The following is a 14,053-nucleotide window of genomic DNA, read 5'->3' as shown; positions in this document are numbered from 1 at the left end:
CTATGATACGATAATGCGACGAAACACGAAACTCAAAACGGGGATTGGCCGGATTGGGGATTTATTTAAACGAGTAGACGAAAGATGGAATCGTTGGCGTTTGGCGTATTGGTCGATTTTAGCATCAGCATCATTCTTTTACACCGCAAAATCCACAACTTTATTAATTTTTCATAACCGTTCCGTTTCCCCTTAAAGTAGGTATTAAATTAAATTTTATATCGTGTCAAAGTTGTTTTAACGATCTCGGTTGGAACTGTTATTAAGTAACAGGTATTTGGAACTGTTCCGGAATAGGAACAGGAACGTAACGGAACAGTTCCAAAAAAATACTAGTCTGTACCATCCCTATTGCGAATGCCAAACGATTGTTCGGTAGTTATTGCATTAATTTACCATATGAGGGCGCTTCAAATACATATTAAGCGGGAGTTTTAAACATGTCCATTCTATCCTGGTGTCCATTGTATCCTCGGTCTCCCCTATACTTAATAGCAAATTTAAATGATGGCATGTATGCTGAAATGCTACAGAGGTCTATCGAACCACTAATTATAGTGCGGGAATTAGAAAATCAGGCTGATATACGCAATAATTTATCTTTAGTAGAACGCTTACTACAATGCCAACAAAACAAGATGGGGCATCTGTCCATTCCCAAGTAACATTTTCTCAAGCAGTTGGTTTTTAAAGTTGCCTTTTAGCCGCACCAAGGTTCTGCAATAGTCATTGGCTTGCTTGATTGAACTATTTAGGTTAAATTTTGTGCTAATAGGAACTAGGAACCTTAGGTAACTAGGAAAACTAAAAATCTAATTAGTTCTAATCAAGTGTCAACAATAACGTTGTTATGGCCATAAACGAGGGCTTGATGGTTTTGAGATAATAAGGTTTTGGAGAGGTTATATTTCAGCATTAATTTGGCAATCAAAATTCCAATATAGAACGATTTTAGCATTAAAATTACCTATTCAGAACCATATGGTCTTGAATCAATTGCCTAACTATTTGGCACTTTATACGGCCTATTCCGGAAAATATAGCATTTTTTAACACCTAAAGGACTTGCTAAAAGTCATATGGATAATAAGATAACTTTATATGGAATAAGGTTTAACCAACTAGTCACAATAAAACACAGTTTGCGGACGGTTGTTGTAATTCGTTGCTTCACTTTTCTTTTAAAATTACCACTTTTTACAATTTTGTGCCAAGACATCCCTGTATGCAATTTGAACGATAAAAAAACACACTTTTATTTTCACAGTAATTAGAACCACCAAAACCAACCGCAAACTGAATTGCAATAAAGAAGACAAGAAATCCCGCGTAGTAATAAATAATGCCAATAGATCCTACTAAATGCTTAAAAGCCATTTATTGAAATTCGCCCAGACTTTGCCAGCTAATTGGTTATTAAAAGTGGCCTATAAGTCCTGGAAGATGCTAGTTAGCCCTGTTTTAGCTTTTTTTAAAACCCACTGGCATTTTTTTTAGCCTTTTGTCCTACGACATAGCTTTTGATACTTACTTAAGTTATTATATCAGCTTAAAAGCATATCCTGCTAGGCGTCCATTTTGAAGAAAAAATGTAATTCTTCCATTTTTATGAGCTATTCAAATACAGGCAAAAATAATGTAATATATAAACAATTTAGATAATATATAAAGACACTGGAGTATTTAAGTACATATTATCACTAAAGCATCTCAGAAATAAAAATATAATATTTTTTTATTTTTTTATTGGCACTGAATAATGTTTAATTTGTAAGATATCAAAGGCGCGCGTGTTTTACAGTTAAATTACACCCAACTTTTTCAAGAAACTGGTGTGCGCAATGAAAATCGGTCATCTATTAGTATAATATATTTTTTTCTAAAATAAAGTCATACTTACTGAAAATGTCGCCATTGCTTTTTATTTTGGCGTTGTCTTATTTTTACCCTGGCTGTATCATATTTGAAACTAAAAGGTCAGATTTTTATACTTTGGTATCTCTGAAATACCATATTTAAAACTAAATGGCAAAATTTTAATACTTCAATATGTATCTGAAATGCCAAAATCCGGCGAACAGGCCAAACTATATAACCATCACCTAAAAGTCTAAATGGACTTTGCTAAAGGGTTGTAAACAGGTAGGAGTAAAAGCTTTCAGGTTCTACATAGGTTACTTTTAAGCATCTTCGGGTTCGATAAAGGTTATTTCTATTAGCTATATAGGTTCTGTGATATGTTATCTGGTTTCAAATTGGCCAGGGCTTATTGGCAACGACAACCTCTTTAGGGCTGGGCCTTTTTTTACTACAGGAGGTTATGCGGGCTAATAAATAATGTTGTTTGTGCTTAATGGCATAATCAATAATTTTTCTTAAACAGGTTCTAGGAGTTTTTTAGAACCTAAATTGTTACTTGGGTTATGTAGTTCTCCTTAGGCAATGGTCGAATAATCATTATCCTAACCAGCCATCTAGATCCCCGGACCTAACACCTCGATCTTGACGTCTTTTTATGGGGTTATCTATGGTTTTTAAAACGTAAAATTTCAAGAATGCCGTACTATATCCAGAGAAACGTTTGTAAATATACGTGAAGAATTTGAAAGTAAGTTTTTTTATAGCTAATTCTGTCTTCAAAATAACGGAAATCATTTTTAACATTTAATTAAATAATAATAAAAGTTTCAAAATAGTATTTTTATTTATTGTTTTCTTGATAAACACAGAAGAATTTCCTGAAATGTGGCTTTCTAAGATATCATTGGAAAGCGTTTTGCAAGAGCTTCAAGATGATGCGATGCGTTATCACACTCTTATTCTATTTAAGATTTTAGGGGGGTATCTCACACTGTCCAAGAGGTGGCAGATAAAGGTGAGATAATGTGCTTGTTTTTGTTCCCCCTTGGTTTCATAGAAACTCTTTTCAGCGTTTTTTTAAGTCGTTCCTAAGACATGGCCTTTTCAAGTTTTTAAATTGTCACTTCCTCCATTGTTCTCTCCAATATTGGGTACAGTATATAAGGTGTAAAAATATTCCATCTTCCTGTATATTATGTTTTGCCATACACAAAATATGCAAGTAATACTGCAAGTAATAAATAATACATAAGTGTTTTTACGAAAAATATCAAATAATATAATTAGAACGCATGCGGTTTCCCATTCCATATATAGACTTTATGATTCCTATTGTTCATATATGGATAAACAATTATTTTCCGCATCTCTCAATAAATACACGGTCGGATAATTATTATCAATTCACAGATACTAACAGCGAGAGATAAAAAATAATAATCAGGCGTGGCGCGAAATATTCAAATAAAGACTGAATAGCGGCCATCTTGGGATGACGACACGCTTCCTCTTCCTTATATGGTCATTTGAAGTAACCCGGCTTTTACATTGGCCGGTTCGAATGACTCACCGTTTAAAGCGGTTTTTCCAAAATCGTGAAAGTTTCTCTGCACAAAAGTGCTAAAAATTGAAAGCTCAATGATCACGAAACCTTCTTAAACACTTCAACGGCGACAGATTCATCCCTAAAAATAAAAAATCGCCTGCAAAAAAACTCGCTTTCGAATTGACCGCCTTACTGCGCATCAAAAAGTAGTTCGAGATAAGCGAAGTATATTTAAGCACATTCAAAAACGAAAAGCCGCAAGTCCTTTTTTGAACTTGATTGTGCATAGATAATAGACGCGGTTTTCTGATATAAGAGATTATTTTATATTTATTTTCTAGAATTTGACTTGGCATTGTGATAAAGCCGGTCGGCGCTGGCGCGTAGATATTTGACGAAAATTCCCAGTAAAAAATTGACAAGTGCTGTCGAAGTATATTACCGTCTCGCTCCAATCGAACGTATCAGAGAAGGAGAGACGTTGCCGTACAGAGGTGTGAGATTGAATCGATAACGGATCAACGTCCGTGGAAGGCCTCCTCGAACGAGACAGTTGTTAAAACTTCAGTGCTACATCAGTGGTGATTTGTATAGTTTTTTCCAGATTTGGATTAAATAAAAATGGTAAGTTTTATAATTCGTATGTCCCTATATAAAACTCGCAAGTTTGCCGTGTGTAAAACCTTTTAAAAAATCTAAAAACTCGGCATGCAAAATCCTACGCCGGTCGGCCATTAAGATTAGTAATACCGAATTGTAGCAAAAAAAAATTTGCTAATTCTAGTTTTTTTACGCCACCGTTCTTAATTCTACACTGAATTTATATAGTTTTACACTGTAAACTGTTGGGTATTAATTTAGGTTTCATACTAGCATTAAAGGTATAATTAAATTTTGAAATGCACAATGCATGCTGTCAAAATGGGGTGTGTAAAAATTTTACTCGTCAGTCTCATACAGCGGTAAAATACCGTTTGAATCCGGTCAGACGGTGAATCATTTCTTTAATTCTCCTTTCAAGGCTGATTTACCACTAGGTTTGTCCTTATCGCCGGAAGGTAATAAAATTTCCGCCTCTATTTTATATTTGGGCATGTTATTCGATACAGGTACCTACTACATTTTCCTACCTAAATGTGATATTCCCTTTGGGTACCTAGTCCTCCTTATCCTTAATAGAAATATGATAAATCCAGGTTAAAAATTAAATTGTATTCAATGTGCTCTGAGCAACTGTGATCAAAAATAAACTCCATGTGGGCTTTCTAAAAATAGCCCAGAATTGGTCTAAAATTGTCCTTATTTGGGGGGACCTTGTGTGAAATCAAGGAAAACCACTGCTTTTTTTTTAAATATGGTTTTGTGTTTTATCCACCATTGGTGATTGATTAAGAATTTATTATTGCCAATAATGATTATCTTTCGAGTCATATATTTAGGAATTGTAAAGGCATTGGCAAGAGTTCAATAGAACCTCTAAATTTTCAATTTTTAACAGCTTTCTGCTGCTGTCAGGTTTTCATTTGATACCATTGTTTTGCTATGAAATGAAAACCCTATAGTAGTAGAAGGAAGTGGTAACCCTACAGTAACTGTACCATGATGTATTAATGTTATAACGGAAATAAAATTAAAATTTAGTTACAAGAATGTTTGTACTTGCTGATCCATAATGATAACTTCCATTTATTCAAACTGTACTGTAGCTTTTACTGAAACAATTCCGGTTTATCACTATTGAAAATTTATAAGATTAAAAAATGTAAATTCTGTTGATTCTTTTATAGTTCTTTTATTTCAATTCAAAAATTTTGGACCAAATTGATTTGGATTCAAATTTACCACCAAATGAGAAATTTATACCATGATGTAGCAAGCTTACCATGAAAATAAAATTAAACTTTTGGGAATACAAATAGGAATGTATGTACTTACCGATGGTATCAATTTATGGAATCCATAAGGCTAACTTCCAATAATTCTAGTTGCATGGTAGCTTTTAGTGGAATAAATTGAGTTCATCTTTGAAAATCTGTAAGGCTTCAGTAAAAAAACCATTCTGTTGAATTTTTTAGAGATTATCATCCAATACATTAAAATCACTATAAAGAGTATTGGGGCAATACACTCTGTAGGTTCAACTGCATATTCAGTTTAGGTATTTTTATTCACTTCTTATAAATTTTGACTAAAAAGGTACTTTTAGAAATACATTATTGTCCCTTTTTGATAGTAGAAGATGATTTATCAAGGTTACCATGAAGATTAAATTACTTTTTAGGGAATACAAACAGGAAAGTTTTTACTCGCCCATGGTTTCAATTTATGCAATTCATAATAGTAACTTCCAATAATTCTAGTTAGTAGTAGTACTAGTATGGTAGCTAGTACTGAACCAAATACAGTTCATCATCTCTGAATATCTATAAGGTGTGAATAAAAAAGTACAATTCTCTTCAAACTTTTACATCCAATACATTAAAATCACTATAGAGTATTTGGGCAATACACTCTGTAGGTTCAACTGCACTTCTTCAATTTGGATATTTTTATCAGCCTCTTATAAATCTTAATTAAAACATACTTTGAGGAATACAATGACTTATTTTCTTTTATTAAATTTCTATGAAATTTACAAAAACATTATTGTCTCTTTTTGAATGGGGATTTTTACGCCTATGCAATTAACCGAAGTTTTTTTATGCACTGAAAATGGGGCTCTTACAGTCTTCAAATATGATCAGGTGTCAAAATGATTCTGAAAAACATTTAGTAAACAAAACAATGCAAAATTCCTTATCATAACTTTTTGCGACATTCTTAATTTTGTCTCTGTATAAAAATTGGGAAATAAAATTAGTGAGAAGGAATGGAGTACAAAAAGAGGGTTGATAAACATCTATGTCCCTAAAAATCTTCAATTTCTACTATTAGTTTCATAGTAGATTAATCTTAAATTAGATAATTTCCTCCTGATCAACAATATTAAACATAATTAGAAAAACTCAAAAAAATATATATTGTTGATGTATGTATGCGCAATATAGAAAAAAATATAAACAATTTCACATATTTTTAGAAACACTTAGCATTCAGCACTCTTATCTGAAATGTTTCATTAAACTTGCAAATTTATTTACTTTTTGCTTTGTTATAAAGTTATCTCTAATCTAATTAATTGCTAAATATGAAGCAGTCAATAACTTATTCTATCATATTGTCACCCTTGAGACCTAAAAAGGAATGAAAATATGTTGTTTACTGCTTCTTAAGGGTGCCAACACCATGTGAAAGCAATAATGGAATAATGCATTTGACAGTCTATTGTCATAATTATGATTGAGATTGTTAATAGGAACTAACAACTCATAAATGTTTCCAGTCAGACAGGTGGTTATAATTTATTTTATTTTTTGCTTTTTGTAAATATTAACCGAATTATTGCTATTTTGATCAAAATTAGTGATGTTTACTCAAATTAAGGTGATTCATTAATTGTTTGAAACCTGATATTTACACACCTGCGACAATGCAATTATGAACCTATGATTGAATTAAAAGGCAACTTTAATTCAATAGGCAGGAAATAAAAAGGCACGTTTTTGAATTTTGCTTCATACTATTTTTTCTTACTAATATCACATACATAATAATTTTTAGGTATTACCACAACAAAACATTAATATGTGACAACTAGGTATTAATTCTAAAAATTACATTCAGATGATAGATTCATATGAAAAAAACCATTAATCATATTGCCTTTGTTAAAATAAAACCAGTTATTTAGGAAACTGGTCTCCTTTAATGATATTAGCACACATCATAAGCAAAGTATAAATAAAAATTATCAATAAGATAATGATTTATCTACATTTCCAATAATTATATGAGCCGTTCAGCGGAAAAGTGGTCTAACTCCCTTAAAGTAGAAATTTAGAAAATTGATATGTTGCATCTGGATGAATTAAAAAATCACAGTAACATATTCTTTACTTTTTTGTACATATTTATAATAACCCTGTACTAAAATTTCATATGGTAAACATTTTACTGATTGCGCCCATTAATTACATTTTTGCTGCCCAATGTCATTCTTCCAGTAAGTTTTTTTCAAAAACATAGTGGAAAAGTGGTATAACTTGGAGAGTTATATCACTTTTCCTCGTAAAAGTTAACCAAATTTCACAAAACTGATGAACCAAAGAAAAATAATAGCTGTAGTATGTTTACTATATGATATCTATTACTGATAAAAGTGTTCAAAAAATATAGAGCTTGAAGCACAAAGCATTACTACTTCTTATCTTACATACTAAACTTACAGTAAGGAGAGTAAGAACAAGTTATTAAACAAATTAATCTTCATCAGAATTGGATAATGGACCACCTGCAAGTCAACAGCATCTTCTTTTGTCAGTAAGTCCAGGAAGAACTGATGCTGAATCGGGGGAATCCACTGAAGAAGTTCTATCAAATTTTTTGTCTTAGCTACTGTAACTGATCTACACACTACGTAACCATAACACTAAAAAAACCTGACTAAACAAGAAAAAGCGAGTTTAATAGGACCTGGCGCGACATGGGAACAGCATGCCTTGACTTATACCACTATTCTAGCGAACGAATCCATTATGTTGAGAGGAATAACGTTAGGAAGCTCTTATCTTAGCTAAGTTAAGATTTTGACTTATACCAGTTTTCAACTGAATATATTGGACCAGTAGAAACATAATTAATGGTATAACTCAAAAATTAAAAAATACTGACATATATCACTTTTCCTCTGAGCGGCTCATATAGCCTCTAATTTGAAAAAAAATTTCAGAACAAAATTATATTAATGTGATTTTAAAATGGAATTAGAGGTTTCTTACATTTGAAAATGCACCTAAAATGCATGATAATAGAATAAATTGCACTATAATAAAGTGCCGCAGTTGGATGAAATATATATTTTATTTTCACTCCTCTAAAGATGGCATAACCCAGATTTTGCAGGACCAATATACAGTTATTCACTAAAGCATAAATAACCTGTTGTATGTCCATTTTTAGATAGCCAATTAATTCATCACTTGTAGCAAACCTGACTGTGTTATATTGGCATATTATACATTTTAAAATGTTTCTCTTGTTAAGATTTTATGGAGACTAGAAACATTTTATACATAATTAAAAAGCTTGGCATGAAATTATTGGCCAATTAAAAAGAAATACATAATATTATTATGGGTTGGCTGTTTTTAACTGTTCTAAATTTACTGGAGCGGTATATTTAGTTTGGACTAGAAAATGCCTTGACGTTTTTCGATAAAATTGTAGAATTAACGTAATAATAATCGATGATTTAATTTTTTGACAGACTTCTAATTTTAGCTTGTAAGCACCTCGTCCAACAGCCAACATAATTTATATTGAGTTTGAAATCATTTGTAAGTAGGTAGCATGATAAAATATTTTTAATAATTTGTAAACTACATATTTTTGTACATGGCCATTGAGCAAATTATACTCAAATATGATTTCTCTTAATAAAATGTATTACTATATTTTTTAGGCTTCCGGAGTAACAGTATCGGACGTTTGCAAAACAACATACGAGGAAATCAAAAAGGACAAAAAACATCGCTACGTTATTTTTTTTATCAAAGATGAAAGACAAATTGATGTAGAGGTAAGGCAGATTCAAGACATAAAAAGATTAACATGTTTTTAACACTATAATGGTCAGTCATAAATAATTTCATATTAATTGATAGGTTATTGGAGCCAGAGATGAGGAATACGATCAGTTCCTCACAAACCTACAGGCGGGTGGCGCGGGTGAATGCCGCTACGGTCTATACGATTTCGAGTATACCCACCAGTGCCAGGGCACATCTGAGGCCAGCAAAAAACAGAAATTGTTCCTTATGTCGTGGTGCCCAGATACCGCCAAAGTCAAAAAGAAGATGTTGTACTCTAGGTAGGTACTATTGAAAGTTTAGGTGTTTTATTTAATATTTTCATGTATTTGATGGCAGAGGCCAATAATCAACATATTAATATTGTTTTTACTTAACCACTCTAGAATCGCGAAAAATTACATACATTTGATTAAAAAAAAAAACGATTTTAAGAAAAAGGACAAGAGTTAACATTTTTTCACATTAAATTGCTTATAAAAAAAAAGGTTTTTGTTCAGTCAAAAAATGACTATGTAGTTCACTTGATAATACGATTGTGAAGCTACAGTAAAAAAAATGAAGCTTGTTTGCCTAATAGCCTAACTGGATATAGAATTTTCAGAATCTGAAATCATTGAATATTATGTTTACTTTTGAAACCTGTCAAACTGCCAGCTGTAAGTAATTTAGTAATAAACAAGGCAAAATTTGTTTATGAGGGAAAAAAAGTGTAAAAAAGGTGTTAAAAGTTTTATATGGTAGTGTAAAAATTAGACAGATGACAGTATCAATAAAGATTTCAAGTATGGGTGACCCCAATATTATAAACAAAATTGCAAAATTTGCTTAAATACAAATCCTGTAAAAAGTGCAAAAGTTTCATTTAACTTCGTTTAACAAGTTTAGGCACTTTTCTTACAACAAACAGTTGAAATAGTCTTTGTAAGAACTTGACGATAAAATTTCGGACTTGTTCCTTTTTACTTACACATGAGTTGATTTCGGAAGAGGCAAGATCATTTTAGGTGTAACACTTGGATTGGGTTCACATGGTTCAACCATTTTCTTAGAAGTAGCTGCTAATTGTGGACTAGGTATTCTAGTTTGCCTTTTTTCTATCAATTTTTGATTTTGTAAATTCAATATTTGATCCGTATATCTGAATGCTATTATCCTCATCAGATGAATTTTTAATAGACGAACGGGTCGCTTCAATTTCCGATTGGTTTTCTTGAACCACCTCCAGTTGCGGTCTATCTATGGCCTCCGATGGCGCAAAGTCTGCATCACTGTAAACGTCGGGATTATACGGATATATTCCTGTGCAGCTAAAAGATTTTTCGCGAATTTGTATAGTGACTGCTTTGGAATAAGCAGGAGGGAAAAGGATGGTTAACCATCCATTTAAAACATTTATTTGAAAAAGGTCTTTTTCAAGGAAATAAAAAATCCTCTATCCAATGGTTGAAACTTATAACTTGCATGGGGCGGTAGGGGTAATGAAGTTATAAAATTACTTCTCGTGAATAAAATAGCACTCAATGAGAAATGAGATATATAATTGTCCATGAATAATAGCACTGGATCTGTTTTTGATGGCTTTACAAAGTCTCTAAAATGTCGCAGTTAAATCAGAAATAACTCGGGTGTTCATGTAGCCCGAATCAATCAACCCCAAAAAAATGCACCAGACTGCTGTTACTAACTGACCTCGTTCAAGTGACACTAGCTTTGACACAGTTTTCTTGCCTTTTGTAGCATAAACTTTAAGAAGCTTTTTTCGCACGGTGGATAATCATGTTTCATCCATAATAAAAACTTTATGTGGTGGGAATTTTAAATCTTCGTACACTGTTTTTAAGTTTTTTAAAAATCGTTCCCATTGAATTCTATTAAGTTCGATTGCGCGACCCAGGCTACAGTTTTCGGAAGCTCTAAGGGATAAATTATTTCTTAATGCAAAATCTTGCACCCAATGTTCTCCCGCCATTTTATTTTCGGTATTAAACCTATGCGGAATTTTGTTTACTTTGACATATTGAAACGCCATTGACCTGACTTCTTTCATACGCAGACCATAAAACATTGCATCCAAATTTTTAATGTGGTCGGCTAACTCCCTTTCTTGCTCTTTTGAAAATATGGGTTGGAATCTACCCAGACTAGAAGGAACAGTGCCATGAAATGAAAATAAAAGCACGGTTTATTTTTATCTTAGAAAAAATTGCGTAATCGATTTTTTTTTACAGCAGCAGGTACTATTTCGGCAAAATTTTGTGCAATTTCTTCGTTGATTAATCAACCTTGATTAGTACCACAAGCAATTGCAGCTGCTTTTCTAAGGGAAGTTGAAATAGTGGAAACATCACTAATATGAAGGAAGTTCGAATTTAAACAAGGTTCAAATTGAGAGCGCACATAAATGCTGTCATATCCCATCCTTTGTTCCAAGTTTATAATTTCCATTATCTTCATCTACTTTCATCACAACAGCAATTACATTGCCGAAAGATCCACGAGCACGGTCGACATCCGGAATAGGAACGGTTACATTAGTAGCTACTAAACATGGCGAATATTTTGAATTGAATGCTGTTGAAAATTTTGTGATGCTTTACTTCTTATTTCTAAAATGTTTGTTTTTCGATTCTCTAGAACTTGGGGAATTTTATTTAGGTTGTTTTCGTATTATCTATTTCCTGTTCATCTATCTCATAGTCATAACTTTTGCAAAAGAGCATCCAAATCCTCCTCAGTAACAATTTGTTGACTACTTTCCGCGGGTACATTTTCACTTGCAAGAGCAACTTTCGGTTCACAGCCAAATAAAGGTTTATATGGCGACATTTTTATTCCAGCATGGAAATACCGATTTTCCATAAATTGCACTGTAGATAAACCTTTCGACCATTCTCTAATTTTGTTGTCGGACATCCAGGTGGCTAGTATTGCCTTAATATCAGCGTTTGCCCGTTCGACACTCCCTTGACTTTAGCTGTGACGGGGTTGTTATCAATATTTACTAAAAATATGGCGATACTTTGCACTAATGATTTTAGTAGTTACGAGTATCGATAATTTATGATACGACGCGCTGTTACTTTGCATAACCACCGACAGTTTTAGTATTTACGCATAATTCCCAATATGTGTATTGTGATTTTGGATATCAGCGGAAATATATATATTTTTTTGCATACTGTTCGGGTTTTCTTTTTCTGTGTCTGTCTTTTTTGTTTCTTGTTCAGATCTATTTCCTTTTAGTATCCCCTGATGATGGACACCACTGTGTCCGAAACATGTCGGGAATTTTTTAAAAAATAAATATTTTTTTTTACTGAATATTTAATAAATAAGCGGAGAGAGACTGCAGGATTTTCATTTTACCTTAAAACCTAAACTTTTTCTCTCCCTTCATATGTGTTGGCCTTAGCTAATGGCAATTCGGTTTTTTCCAGCTCATTCGACGCTCTCAAAAAATCCCTTGTAGGCGTACAAAAGTATATCCAAGCAACAGACTTGTCAGAGGCCAGCCAGGAGGCCGTCGAGGAGAAGTTGAGGGCCACCGACCGTCAATAAATCATTTGGTGGCGGCCCAACAAGTCGCAACCGCGTGTTCGCTTACTATTATTATTAATTTTTTTTTGTACGACTGTCATCTACTCACGCACCAGCCCTTTAAGAGGTGTATTATTTATATAAGTATTTGATTAATAAAATAAAGCTTCATTTTTAAAAATTGTATCCGAAACTGGTTTTTATTATACATACCCTAATGTAACTCTCTTATTATGTAATATTATTTACTATTTGTGAAAATTAAAGAACTTTTCATCAAAAATTGTTTTTTTTTAAATGACTTACTTTTGAAATGATCCCAGTATTGAAATTTAGAAAGAAATTTGCAGTTTCGTGAGTTTTATCTAAACCTAATCCCATAAATTAAGGTTGGCGCGATTAAAATCAATTCAATTTTTTAAATTTAAACTTCTTGCTGTTTGGTGAATTTATGTTCTATTATACCGACGTCGCGTACTGTTAAAGATAGTTCTCAGAAAAAAAGTTAGTCAAAACTTATAAATCATTATAAGAGGAAGTGTTGTCAATGTTTCCTTCTAAAAAGTCTATATTTTTCACTTTCGTTGGTCATAATCATTACACAAAATAAAGGCACCAATGATGGTTCAACAATTTGACTCAATACAATTTAATAATTTAGGAAAATCAAGTGGACCCATAGTTTACTTATCTTAATATTTATGTTGTGCCATATTATGCAAAATACATTATAAATTAAATGGTTTTTTATGGCATATCCAGATTACTTTGCGTTTATCATTTATGTTAGAAAACACAAGATCATGCTTCTAAGGAGTGTCACCATTAAAGTAAATTAGCGACAAAGATTGCTTGCAGCTGAACACTACTTCCCTTTCAGCTATAACGATCTCCAAAATATGCCATTTACACACCTTTCCAGAATATTTACAATTCCAAATTATTTGGATAAGCTCCTTCTTTATTAAAATTTCATCAAACTGACTCTACTGCTGTTAACTTTAAATCTTCCACTCAATATTCTGAGGAAATAAGTCTTAAATAGGTGATAGAAACGATATAAATAGTCTAAACCGATTAAAATCTTACACATAAACCACATTAATACATATCTATCATCCATTAAAATCCTAAGCAAAAAATACAAATTATACACAATTCAAACCTTACGGATGATTACCGATTACCTACAGATTTTGCAGATCAAGTTAACAATTTCTTTTTTTTTATTTATTGCGCAAAATTATTTGATTTAATTTGGTTGTGATCACGGGTCTTAATTTTTCCCATTCGTTCGAACTAGTCTTATGAAGATTATAGGTAGGCAACACTTATAATATAAGTATATTATACCTTTTATATATTATTTTTATAGTAAAATGACTAACGAGAGTGTAAAATATTGACCAGTAATTAATTT

General features: G+C 32.2%; 1 protein-coding gene across 1 annotated transcript; it reads left to right on the top strand.

Annotated features, from left to right (window-relative positions):
- Positions 1-3,688: 3,688 nt before the first annotated feature.
- Positions 3,689-12,819, top strand: LOC126739649 (cofilin/actin-depolymerizing factor homolog). The gene is made up of 4 exons (XM_050445424.1): positions 3,689-4,030; positions 8,967-9,083; positions 9,169-9,374; positions 12,534-12,819. Exons 1-4 carry the CDS (start codon positions 4,028-4,030, stop codon positions 12,652-12,654), a joined length of 447 nt encoding a protein of 148 aa, XP_050301381.1. The 5' UTR covers positions 3,689-4,027; the 3' UTR covers positions 12,655-12,819.
- The last annotated feature ends 1,234 nt before the right edge of the window (positions 12,820-14,053 follow it).

This window comes from Anthonomus grandis, chromosome 8, assembly GCF_022605725.1.
Source record: "Anthonomus grandis grandis chromosome 8, icAntGran1.3, whole genome shotgun sequence".
NCBI lineage: Eukaryota > Metazoa > Arthropoda > Insecta > Coleoptera > Curculionidae > Anthonomus > Anthonomus grandis.
Note: the sequence above shows the minus strand (reverse complement) of the source record. Positions and strands in the feature narration are given on the sequence as shown.